The 13,744-nt window shown below is 40.2% G+C and overlaps 1 protein-coding gene across 1 annotated transcript; it reads right to left on the bottom strand.

Annotated features, from left to right (window-relative positions):
• Positions 1-3,392: 3,392 nt before the first annotated feature.
• On the bottom strand, positions 3,393-4,634 carry LOC139553103 (5-hydroxytryptamine receptor 1E-like). Its single transcript, XM_071365057.1, has one exon. The coding sequence runs from the start codon at positions 4,485-4,487 to the stop codon at positions 3,393-3,395; it is 1,095 nt and encodes a 364-aa protein (XP_071221158.1). The 5' UTR covers positions 4,488-4,634.
• Positions 4,635-13,744: the final 9,110 nt, after the last annotated feature.

The raw sequence follows: 13,744 nt of genomic DNA, 5'->3' as shown, positions 1-13,744 counted from the left end.
ATTAAGTAAACCCCTCCAACCTTATCAGTGATCTCTTTGTGCGAGTCATTGTCCACTTAGCTACATGCCTCATAATCCTTGAAATGAAAAAAGAAACTGCACTGCCGTCGAAAGACAAGACAAAACAAACTTCCATCCTGACTATGGATGGGAGCTTCTAATCCCTTAAACAGATGGGATGTTACTAGGTAACTGTTGTTATGCAATTGGGGGCGAGGCGGGATCATTGGTTCATTAGTTTACCTTATGTTCATGGTCTTTTGCTTTGTAAATCATTACATCTAAGGTCATTTTTAATACTTTGAATATCTGATTAATCTTTCGATGCTGGATTATAACCCCCAAAATGTGTAAATATGTACACACAAAAGTGAAAGATTTCTCATGAAATAAACAGGGTTTCTAAAATAAACCATGAGGGCTAGACCCTGGCCCTGATCTATAATCCTCTGCGGCAGTGCTAACATGTGTGCAAGCAATGAATACTGTATGTGAAATAATTTTACCCTCCCAGAGAGCCAAATAGATATTTACATCAGAAACTCAGTTTATTGTTACATGCTTATATTCATGTAATTACATTAATTATTCAGTGAAGAATCATATAGTTCAGTGTATCCTCAATTAAATTAGATGTATGCTAATGCATCTGTGCTCTACATTAAGGTTATATTGTGGTTACTGCTTAGAACTTTCTATGAACTCAATTCAAGGCAACGTAAAGCAAAGCTAAATGCATGTAATTCTTCCAAATTGTCCCAGGTTGACTTGTCAACAACAAACCTTTCATTTCCTTCCAAATAGGTACAGTTGAAGTCGGAAGTTTACATACACCTTAGCCAAATAAATTTAAACAAAATTTTTCACAATTCCTGACATTTAATCCTAGTAAAAATTCCCTGTTTTAGGTCAGTTAGGATCACCATTTTATTTTAAGAATGTGAAATGTCAGAATAATATTAGAGAGAATGATTTATTTCAGCTTTTATTTCTTTCATCACATTCCCAGTGAGTCAGAAGTTTACATACCCTCAATTAGTATTTGGTAGCATTGCCTTTAAATTGTTTAACTTGGGTCAAACGTTTCGGGTAGCCTTCCACAACCTTCCCACAATAAGTTGGGTGAAATTTGGCCCATTCCTCCTGACAGAGCTGATGTAACTGAGTTAGGTTTGTAAGGCCTCCTTGCTCGCACACGCTTTTTCAGTTCTGTCCACAAATTTTCTATGGGATTGAGGTCAGGTCTTTGTGATGGCCACTCCAATACCTTGACTTTGTTGTCCTTAAGCCATTTTGCCACAACTTTGGAAGTATGCTTGGGGTCATTGTCCATTTGGAAGACCCATTTGCGACCAAGCTTTAACTTCCTGACTGATGTCTTGAGATGTTGCTTCAATATATCCACATAATTTTCCATCCTCATGATGCCATCTATGTTGTGAAGTGCACCAGCCCCTCCTGCAGCATAGCACCCCCACAACATGATGCTGCCACTCCTGTGCTTCACGGTTGGGAAGGTGTTCTTCGGCTTGCAAGCCTCCCCCTTTTTCCTCCAAACATAACAATGGTCATTATGGCCAAACAGTTCTATTTTTGTTTAATCAGACCATAGGACAGTTCTCCAAAAAGTACGATCTTTGTCCCCATGTGCAGTTGCAAATCGTAGTCTGGATATTTTATGGCGGTTTTGGAGCAGTGGCATCTTCCTTGCTGAGCGGCCTTTCAGGTTATGTCGATATAGGACTTGTTTTACTGTGGATATAGATACTTTTGTACCCGTTTCCTCCAGCATCTTCACACGGTCCTTTGCTGTTGTTCTGGGATTGATTTGCACTTTTCGCACAAAAGTACGTTCATCTCTAGGAGACAGAACGTGTCTCCTTCCTGAGCGGTATGACGGCTGCGTGGTCCCATGGTGTTTATACTTGCGTAGTATTGTTTGTACAGATGAACGTGGTACCTTCAGGCGTTTGGAAATTGCTCCCAAGGATGAACCAGACTTGTGGAGGTCTACAATTTTTTTCTGAGTTCTTGGCTGATTTCTTTTGATTTTCCCATGATGCCAAGCAAAGAGGCACTGAGTTTGAAGGTAGGCCTTGAAATACATTCACAGGTACACCTGCACTTGACTCAAATGATGTCAATTAGCCTATCAGAAGCTTCTAAAGCCATGACATCATTTTCTGGAATTTTCCAAGCTGTTGAAAGGCACAGTCAACTTAGTGTATGTAAACTTCTGACCCACTGGAATTGTGATACAGTGAAATAATCTGTCTGTGAACAATCGTTGGAAAAATTACTTGTGTCATGCACAAAGTAGATGTCCTAACCGACTTGCCAAAACTATAGTTTGTTAACAAGAAATTTGTGGAGTGGTTGAAAAACTAAGTGTATGTAAACTTCCGACTTCAACTGTAACTACAATAGGTAATGACAATGCATGAATGCTTGAAGAACAATCAGGAATATATCAATCTATCCACCTCTGAACGTTGGAAATGTCAAGGATGATTATCAAAGGAGCAATCTATGATTGCTAAAATAATTGTGGACTTTTAAATGAATTATATATACCCATTGATTCTTGAAGACTATAACTTATACATGCCTCATGAGCTTAGCTCAACTTTTCGTACCCCCTCAGAACCCAAAATATAAGCTTGTTATACTCCATTGTTTGTTAACAATGTAATTGTAAACAAACACTTTATGGCCTAAAAACATAGATAAAACTATAATGTTTATCATGTATGGTCAGTCCTTGCATCTATTGCTGTTTATGAATTTGAGTGGTTACATTTCTCCAGCACCATCCTTTAGCTTTAGCTGTTTACTGAAACAGTGGTGGGGTGAGGCTTTGTTATTGTTTAAATTGCAGATTGCCCCTTTAAGTTGCAGTAGTATCTCTTCATCTTTCCGTTTACCTGTGTTTTTAAGTCTCCCAGCCTTGGTTGCGTTGGACACTAGGCCCTGGCAGATGTAACTCAATAAGCATGGAGGATGGCACATGAAATCTCTGAGCATTAAAGGCTCTTTTTAGCTCAGCAACAATGTCATGAGTCATAACTGTACTCCAATCAGTAATTGTATTATTGGGTTCAAAATGTTAATTCTATAAGCTACTGTAAAGCATTAAGACTAATTGCTTTTAGTATTTTATTACTTATGTTTTTATTAACATATTGTCAACTAAATGCACTGTATGTACTTGTTGTAAATTATCTGTTTAGAACTCTTCTGGATAAAGGAACAATACAATTATCTCAGTTAGAATGAAACCAGCTTTTATTCCAAAAGAAAATTTATTCTTCATGTATAAAAACATATGGCTTCTTTAATATATTGTTTACAGCCAATCAACAATCAGCCCAGACATATCCAAGAAAGCAGTCCTATTTGCACTCTTTACATCGGAGCAGTTTCTTAAAGGCCTGCTTGAAGTCCTCATTGAAGCTAGTGTAGAGCAGGGGGTTGATGAGTGAGTTAACGTATCCCAGCCACGTGAGAAAGTCTGACACCTGTGCTGATGCATGAAACACCCGGAGGCCCACCAGTAACTCCTTAACAAAGAAAGGCAGCCAGCATAGGATAAAAGCCCCCAGGATGAGGCCCAGTGTGCGGGCAGCCTTCCTCTCTCTGGAGGCACAGATCTGGGTCCTCTCATCACAGGTCCCCCCCGGTCCCCCACTGTCTGACTTATGCAGGTTGGGGCCATTGAGTATATTTAGCTCTGTGTTTAGCGCGGGGTCCGAGGCAGACTGCTCAGACGCACAGAGAGGCGTTGGTGTGACACGGCAGCTACTGAGGCAGTTGTGGCTGCTGGCTCTCCTCTTACACTGGGCTCCCGAGGAGCTCCGTTTGTGGTACAAGGTCCGGGCTGCGATGAAGATCCGGTAGTAGAGGATGAGGATGATGGCCATTGGGATGTAGAAGGCCCCAAAGGTGGAGTAGATGGTGTAGCCGATGTGGTCATGCTCGATGAGACACTTGGTGTAATTGCCGAAGTTGTCATCCCCGCTGTGCCTCCGTAACAGAGGCGGCACTGAAATGAGGACAGAGATGGTCCACGCGATGGTAACCATGATGGCGACGTGGCACGGGGTTCTCTTGCAGGCGTACTCCAGGGCGTTGGTGATGGCCCAGTGGCGGTCCAGTGCGATGGCACACAGATGCAGGATGGAGCAGGTGCAGCAGGTCATGTCCACGCTCAGCCATGCCTCACAGACGACACATCCCAGCAGCCACTTCTTTGTGGCGATGTAGAGGACGCTAAGGGGCATCACCAAGATGGCCACCAGGAAGTCAGTGACAGCCAGAGAGCAGATCAGGTAGTTGGCGGGCAGGTGGAGTTTTTTTGTGTTAATGATCGTCAATATGACTGCACTGTTCATTAAGGCAGTGATCAGGGTCACAATGCTGAGAAAGATCACTACCAACACCATATCAGTCTCTGGTTCCATTTTGAAGGAGCCTTCTGGTTCTGACATGCAGTTTATTTAAACTCTTAGGCTCCAGAACTATCTACCATACTCCTCGTTCTCCATTACAGTTGTCTGTGTCCCTAATCCAGATCCTTTTCTCTCTCTTACTACCATACTTTCCCTACCATGCTACCCCTACTGTGCTTTCCCTTATATTTGGAGACACTGCGAAGGGGGAAAAAAACATAATTTCTGGTTTATTATTTTTGTGTGACAAAACATTGATTAGAGAATATTATAACATGATACAGGTTTTCGTTATTTGTATTCAAAATGACAAATTTTCTCGATGAGTAGATAACTTCTCCACACGGTGGCAGAAGCGATCAGGGAATCAGTGATTCACGGTCATATTGGAGGCTGTTATGCTCAGCATAGTATTCTAACTGTGTCATTGCAGCCCCATGACATCAATATCAAGTCAATACTCAGCATGAAGCTCTAAATGTAATCCTGAATGTAATCCTTTTGCCCCTAAATTCAATTTAGGAGCACAGGGAACACTCAATACTTTATTATTGCCTACTAGGGAGTAGCTGGATGTTTTGCATACAGGGGAAAATTGGTTTTTCATGAAGGCCATGTTAAAAAGGACCCATTTCAGTCAGTGACACTTTCAAACAGCTGTTGATACAAAAAAAATGATGAAAAGAAAATTCAATTGACAAACATATCTAGAATCTGGCTTATTTAAATGGCTGCAGATTACATTACTTATGCAAATGGTATTATGGCTTTGTCATGCTTGAACAACGGACATACAATGTATGTGGGATGAAATACAAAAAGCATTATTTTCATTACTTCCATGGCCATCCCTGCTCAAACCACAACACAGGGACGGGTCTGTCACAGTTTTTCATTGGAAAGGCAATTATAAGCATTTCTAAATGTAAATATCTCTAATGTAAATGTCTAGTGTGATGTGTGTGCATCCATTGAGAGAAGGAAGCCTAATATGAACAATATTCAAATAGTTTCATGTTCAGCAATTTCCTTTTCAAATTAAGTATTTATATCTGTCACATGCAACCAGTGGTTCTTCAAATCATTTAATGGTGTCTTTCTATAACTTTGTCATTTCAACTAGTGGCTCTTCAAGTTTAACCAGCCAGCTGACTAGAAATAGCCTACCTGTGCTGTCATCACATACTGTGGCTTAAACTTTCACTTTGTCAAGGTAGCGGCTGAGCTGAGTTATACACCAAAATAGTTTCAGTTTGGAAATCAATCAAAACCTGTCTGTGGGATAACAATAATGGTAATACTGTGCCACATACTCTGTGGAGCATTGTGTCCATAAGTGACTGGCATGTGACTCAGCCATTCCTGTGCTAAAGGGATCAGTCATACAAGGCCATCACCCTTCATCCTGTTGTCCATTATTCCACTGCTCACCCACTCCCATTGATAAATAGGAAATATTTGTGCTGGGTGTTATTTGACCTTTCCTCAACTATTTGTCATTTGCACATATTGAACATACAGTTGTTTTGACTTGTTATAGTCTTAAAGTTTACGTTTGGGGCATGCATCCCTTGTTTTTCAATTATAGACTTTGCAACACCTGCAGCACCTGTACCTGGTGTCCTGATATCTCTCAAGAAACTAATTTTGTAGAGGTTATTTGTTACAATTTTCCTCTTGCAATGCCATAATGCATTCAAAGATTAGATGAAGAAGATGAAGAAGCAAAACAAAGGCATTAAAATGGAAGCTGGTCCCTATTAATGACCAACATGTTATTTGGTAATATGATAGCCTATCATAGCCTCGGTATGATAAAATGAAACTATCCTTTAAAAAAACACATATAAAATAGGTTATAGCCTATGGTATGCTACCAAAAATAATGAAAGGGCAACCAACATATATCAGGCTATAAATGTGGGCACATACCTTCTGAATGGTTCAATCATCATTTATCCATCACAACACATTTCGTCTCATCCTTTGAAAGTATCCAAATAAATGTTTGTTTTTTTTGTGATGGAACTCTCAAATGTGTCTGAAGTCGGCAATATCGTCTAAGGACAGGTCAGATGGACCTCCATCGCTTCAGAGGAATGCACGAGTGCGCACGGCGCGGGAGTTTGGCACAGTCCAATTGCTGCCCGCACGCCAATAAGGGAGGCAATTTATTGATTGGAGTGACAGTAGGCTTTCTCTCTCTCTCTCTCCTGGAGAATTAAAGGTGACATTCCTCCATAGCGTGGGAGGTTAGCAACATGGGCACGTTTGCGCATTGGGGACAGACGGAACTTTCCCGCCTTGCCATACAAGTATATGCATAATACAGTAACCTATGTGTTCCTTTGCGCAGTGCACGCACATGCATGGAATTACTATAAATGACCATACAAAGACTCCCCACAGGCTAATTCAGATGAAAACACACATTGGCTATTGCCCAGCAGTAGAAAAGAGATTCAACCTCTTCAGTCAACTGCAGCCTGAAATTTGGGGTGTTCCTGCATGTGGGCATTCCTACATCTGCAGAACCCCCCCCCCCCTCGAGCATCCCATTGGTTCTTCCATGAACACCTGCCCTTACCGTCCTTAACAGTGCTGGACAGGCAGGCACGAAGTATTAAAAAGGGGTTCCTGCATATGCAGTAATGCCCACATGCGGGAACACCCCAAATTGCAGGCCACAATTGCACACTTCTCCCTTCAGGTCACCGTCATTTACATTTTTACATTTTAGTAATTTACCAGATGATCTTATCCAGAGCCACTTACCATAGTGAGTGCCTACATTATCGTACTTTTGCAATGCCCCAAATAATGTTGCTGTGTGAGGTCGCTATATCTGAGTCCAGTAAGCAACAAAACATTTAGCTTTTTTGACCTCTGCCTCTGTATGACATAAATGCCATCACTGAACTCATGCTTGCCATCATTCAGGCTCTTTCTGGATGCTTAATGTTCCCTAATAGCTAGGAGACATGATTGGATACATTTTCCTATCCCTGGAAAGTCCGTTTCCAAAACATTTCCACCTTAGTCAGCAGAACATCGGAGTGTTCCTTGAGCTAAGGTACTTAGTCTGAATTGCCTGAGTAAGCATCCTACTGTATAAATGAATATGGCGACCACTAATGAGATATAAATTGTCCCTGGATGAGTAGCCTATTTGTGTGGGATTCTTTGCAATGTGGGTTTTCTGAGGATATTTGATGAATAGAGTTTCCCCATTTCTTCTAAAATAAGTTGAAATTTAAAAAATATATATTTTGGGCACCACACCTTGTTACTGGATTTTTCAAAATTTCAGAACCAATAAATGTCTAAACTGAGTTTACATTTTTAAGACAAATTGCATGGACGAAATGATTGGCACCCCAGAGCTAGTACTTGGTTGCACAGCCTTTAGCCAAGAGAACTGCAGACAAACAGCCACCAATGAGCTTGCTGCGTCTTTCTACTGACAATTTGACCCACTTTTCAGCCACAAACTGCTCTTCAATATTTGAGGGGTTCCCTACCCCAAATGCTGTTTTCAGATCTCGCCATAGGTTATGGATGTGATTCAGACCTAGACTCTTCGATGGCCACTCCAGAACAGTCCAGCATCTCTTCTTAACCTGTTAAACTCTGAGTGGTTGTTTTGTGCCCTGTACAGAGCCCAGTGGGTTTAGGGGGTACCGCCACCCAAAAAAGTCATCATAAAATATAAAGTGACATACACTTCATGACCAAATGTATGTGGGTATTGGGTATTAATATGGAGTTGGTCCCCCCTTTGCTGCTATAACAGCCTCCACCTAATGTTGGAACATTGGTGGGCGGACTTGCTTCCAATCAGCCACGAGCATTAGTGAGGTCTGGCACTGATGTTGGGCGATTAGGCCTGGCTTGCAGTCTGCGTTCCAATTCATGCCAAATGTATTTGATGGGGTTGAGGTCAGGGCTCTGTGCAGGCCAGTCAAGTTCTTCCACACCGATGTCGACAAACCATTTCTGTATGGACCTCGCTTTGTGCACGGTGGCATTGCCATGTTAAAACAGGAAAGGGCCTTCACCAAACTGTTGCCACAAAGTTGGAAGCACAGAATCGTCTAGAATGTCATTGCTCAATTTTATACACCTGTCAGCAACGGGTGTGGCTGAAATAGGCAAATCCACTCATTTGAAGGGGTGTCCACATACTTTTGTATATATAGTGTATCTATCTTTATCACTCCGGTATTCCTGAACATTGTAAATATGGTACTGAAACTGACTGACCCTGTATATAGTATGCTTACTTACTTTATCGTGTTCTTCTTATTTCTTATTTTTATATCTTGTGTGTTTTTGTTCTACCTTGTTATTTTTAGTGTTACATTGTTATTGAAAACAATGTTTTAACATTCTGTCATTGTTGGGGTTAGAGCTTGTGCATGTGACATTGAAACTCAAAACTTGATTAGCATGAACAGCCAGAGGGCAAGTGAGATTAGTGATTCATCACTCTAACATGATAGGGTGCCATTTTTGTCTTGCATGCCCAATCATTCCTCTACATGTAGTTACTTTCCCTTGCCAGATGAATGCCAGTTTACTTCCACGGACAGGACCAGAGTTGTGGTTTTTATGAACACTGGGAGATTTGTGTGTGGTCAGGTCACAGAGAATGCAATAGTAAACATGTTGATATGGTCGAAAATAAATCAATTTTTGTGTTTCATAAATAAGCACTGGGTCTGAAAGCCTTTACTTGGTTTTCGATCAGATGCTCTAGGATGATAAATAATTACATCCATCCCCTTACATGATACAATCTATTTACATCTTTGTCTCTTGTCTCATTGGTGGTCAGGAGGATACAGTAGTTAAATGTGGGGCCTTTTTGAACATTGTCCATTTTGATTGGACGCTTTAAGTGTCTGTCGCATTAATCAATCTTATTTATGGATCATTCCACAAAATGAGTGCCTTTAGCGTCCCTTTGATATTGTTTGTAGAAATTGTGCACAAATATTGAATTATAAAAGCATGTTATATTAAATTAAGTTCCCTTTAATATAATCATGGAAAATTCAATAAATCAGATTTTAATATGAATAAAGACTTATAAAGTGCCACAATTCAGCATTTTGACATTTAACATTCATTTTGACATTCAGATTTTAACCCACTTAACCCTAACATTTCTCCATGTTTTCACCATCATTGTAAAGTCCTAGTTATTTTGTTGCTTTGACAAAGTAATTTCTGAAGATTCTTATTTATTTCATGTTGTTAGTGATTCATTTTAAGGTTAAAAAAAATGTCAACTGAACTCTTATTTTAATATGGTGAAACTATTCCTTTTAAATATTTTTTCAAAAGAGACATTGAACATCTAATAGTCAAATCATAGTGTAAAAGCAGGTGAGCAGGTTTTGTTGTGGAAAATTGAGCAGGTCGAGCATAACACGTCAACCCTATTACCTATAGATCAACAGGCTAGAATTGTTTTAACAATAAAAAACTTGTTTATGAAGCTAGCATTCAATTGTCCCTCCCTCTTGCACACGACCAGCTTCCATTCCCTCTGTCATGAGGGGATTTATGGCTGATTTAAGATAAAGTGTTAGGGTCAACTCTGTTACTTTATTTGGCACTTAATAGGCACTTACTAGAGTCCTTTTTTTATTTAACCTCTTGAGATGTGGAAAAAGGTTTTATTTTATAAATGTTTTATTAAATTGAACATGTGCTCTTTATGACAGAATGTTCAAATGTTGTTTTCCCCCTACTCAAAAGGGACCTAATTGGTGGAACAACACAACTATTGTACTAAAATGTACTTGTTTACTGTGCCAGTCTACAGCTCCCGGTCTTTCACACTTTGGTACATATGGTCTCATCGACGGGGCTGTAGTGGAGCAGGTTGAGAGCTTCAAGTTCCTTGGTGTTCACATCACCAACAAACTATCATGGTCCAAACACACTAAGACAGTCGTGAAGAGGGCACGACAAAGCCTATTCCCCCTCAGGAGACGGAAAAGATTTGGCATCGGTCCTCGGATCCTCAAAAGGTTCTTCAGCTTCACCATCGAGAGCATCCTGACTGGTTGCATCACCGCCTGGTATGGCAACTGCTCGGCCTGCGACCGCAAGGCACTACAGAGGGTAGTGCGTACGGCCCAGTACACCACTGGGGCCAAGCGTCCTACCATCCTGGACCTCTATACCAGGCGGTGTCATAGACTGTTTTCTCTGCTACCGCATGGCAAGCAGTACCGGAGCGCCAAGTCTAGGTCCAAAAGGCTTAACATCTTCTACCCCCAACCCATAAGACTCCTGATCAGGTAATCAAAGGGCTACCCAGACCCCTCTTTTACACTGCTGCTACTCTGTTTATCTTTGCATAGTCACTTTAACTCTACCTACATGTACATATTACCACAATTATCTTATTTTACTGCTGCTGTTTAATTATTTGTTACTTTTCTTTTCTATTTTTTAGATATCTATTTTTTACTTAACTTGTTTTTCTTAACTGCATTGTTGTTTAAGGGCTTGTAAGTTAGCATTACACTGTAAGGTCTACACTTGTTGTATTCGTCGCATGTAACAAATAAGATTTGATTTGATTGTCAGTGAAAATCCTGTTGTAAGCTTACAGTTGGGTTGTTCCAGAAATAGAGTGACTTTCATGTCCCTCTGACATTATGTACATTTTGATAAAACGTTACATTTAACAGTTAGATCACATACATCTACGATCTAACTAAACCATGATACAATTCCAAAAGTAATGTGTTTTCATTCAAATAAATTAGTTGTTTTCTCAGAAGATCCCCATTTTGACATGTAAACTTATTGGATGATTTTAACCCACACTTAACCTAGTTTAAGTTTTCACCATCATTGTAAAGCCCTAGAAATGTTGTTGCTTTGAAAAAGTTATTTCTGAAGATTCATATTGGTTTAATGTGATCAGTGATTTATTTACATTTGTCCCCTCAGGTTTAAGGTCAACCCTGTTACCGGAACTGAACTCTCATTTTAATATGGTTCAAATATTGTTGTTAAGCTTGCATTCAACTTCCCCTACCTGTTGCACACAACAAGATTCCAGTCCCCTTGTCACAAGGGGAGTAACGGCTGATATAAGATGAATCATCAACCCTGTTACAGTCAACCCTGTTACGGTCAACCCTGTCACTTTATTGTCACTTTTATAGTCATTTTTCGTAATTTAACCTCTTGAGATTGGAAAATATGTTTGTTGTTATGTTGAACATGTGCTCTTTATGACAGAATGTTAATTAAGTGAAATAAATCATTACTAGCTGCACCTCACCCTTACGTGTGTAAATCGTTGGAAATGTATTATTTGATTAAATGTAATTCTTAAATGTAACCCTCCTGCGAATCAAATATGTGTTTATCTGTTCAGCTTTTTGGTCTCTGGATAGGCTACCAACATTCTTAACTTAAACTCTGCAGCATTTTTTTTTAAATTCCATATTTCCCGTGGGATCATGGGACTTTCTGGACCGCTACTAAGGTTAGCGAGATGTGTAATATCTCATGGACAGACTACATAAACATAAATGGTACCGTAGATCTGTCATGATACATCAGGATGCGTGAAATAACAAGCAGCATTAGTTCCGGTGCATTGGACAAATCACAATTTCTCAGGTGTTAGCATATTTCGAAAGGGGAGGAGACATTTGACCCATAGACTTGCCCGTAACTTGCAAAGAGAGAGAGTGGAGCTCTTCGTTCCGGTTCTGATCTCTTCTCTTAACATATATGGACCCAGAACTTAATCGATATGTGCGATATGCCCGCTTGCTGCAGCCTGTATTGGTGGTGCATGTTTTGATAGACCTACCATGAACCCATCTTTTCCATATCTCAAAAAAAAAAATAGCCTACAATAGAAATATAATTACTATTGTGATGCAGAGAGCATTATTTGAAAGGATGTAAGGGTTAGTTTAAGAGTTGGGGTTAACACGGCAGCGGATCGTGAGATCTGCCTATAGGCTGCTATAAGGCAGATGAGAGGATATTACTCTGCCCATAGAAATATAATCATTATATTTCTATGACTGTGCCTTGGATACCGTGGATTGCTGCATGTTGCAATTTTATATATTCTGATCACAGGAGGTTGGTGACACCTTAATTGGGGAGGATGGGTTTGTGGTAATGGCTGGAGGGATTATTATTATTTGACCCTGCTGGTCATCTATGAACATTTGAACATCTTGGCCATGTACTGTTATAATCTCCATCCTGCACAGCCAGAAGAGGTTTTTCTTAGCCACCGTGCTTCTACATCAAATCAAATCAAACTTTATTTGTCACATGCGCCGAATACAACAAGTGTAGACATTACCATGAAATGCTTACTTACAAGCCCTTAACCAACAGTGCAATTCAAGAAGAAGAAAATATTTACTAAAATAAAAAGTAACACAATAAGAATAACGAGGCTATATACAGGGGGCACTGGTACAGAGTCAGTGTGCGGGGGTACAGGCTAGTTGAGGTAATCTGTACATGTAGGTGGGGGCGAAGTGACTATGCATAGGTAACAAACAAACAGCGAGTAGCAGCAGTGTACAAAAGGGGGGGGGTCAATGTAAATTGTCCGGTGGCGATTTTATGTTGTTGTTCAGCAGTCTCATGGCTTGGGGGTAGAAGCTGTTGAGGAGCCTTTTGGTCCTAGACTTGGCGCTCTGGTAACGCTTGCCGTGCGGTAGCCATTATTGTGAGCCGTCCTCCCCTCAGCAGCCTCCACTGATTGTGATGCATAATTCCTAAGGTTACTTGGAAGGTCCAGTCAATGAGCATTATGGGTGTAATGAAGTCATTCTACAGATGTGTTTTACATCACTTACTTTGTGACAGCATGGTATACCAGGGATACCGGACATTCCAAAACACAAAAACAACAACAACAAGAATTATACAAAACACAGTGGAATGTAAAGTTGCCAGTACCATGTGAGAGGACGACTCGCTTCTTTTGAACCTAAAATGAAGAAAATCGATCCTTTAAAAAAAATATATATATTTCACCTTTATTTAACCAGGTAGGCTAGTTGAGAACAAGTTCTCATTTGCAACTGCGACCTGGCCAAGATAAAGCAAAGCAGTGTGACACAGACAACAACACAGAGTTACATATGGAGTAAACAATAAACAAGCCAATAACACAATTAACAAGTCAATGACACATTAGAAAAAAGAAAGTCTATATACAGTGTGTGCAAAAAGGCATGAGGAGGTAGGCAAGAAATAGGCCATAGGAGCTAATAATTAGCTGG

This window comes from Salvelinus alpinus, chromosome 25 (genome assembly GCF_045679555.1).
Source record: "Salvelinus alpinus chromosome 25, SLU_Salpinus.1, whole genome shotgun sequence".
NCBI classification, from domain to species: Eukaryota; Metazoa; Chordata; class Actinopteri; order Salmoniformes; family Salmonidae; genus Salvelinus; species Salvelinus alpinus.
The sequence above is the reverse complement of the archived record's forward strand: the minus strand, read 5'-3'. Positions and strand labels throughout refer to the sequence as shown.

Coding starts and splice junctions, on each gene's coding strand:
- LOC139553103 (XM_071365057.1), bottom strand. CDS start 4,487: ATGTCAGAACCAGAAGGCTCCTTCAAAATGGAACCAGAGACTGATATG.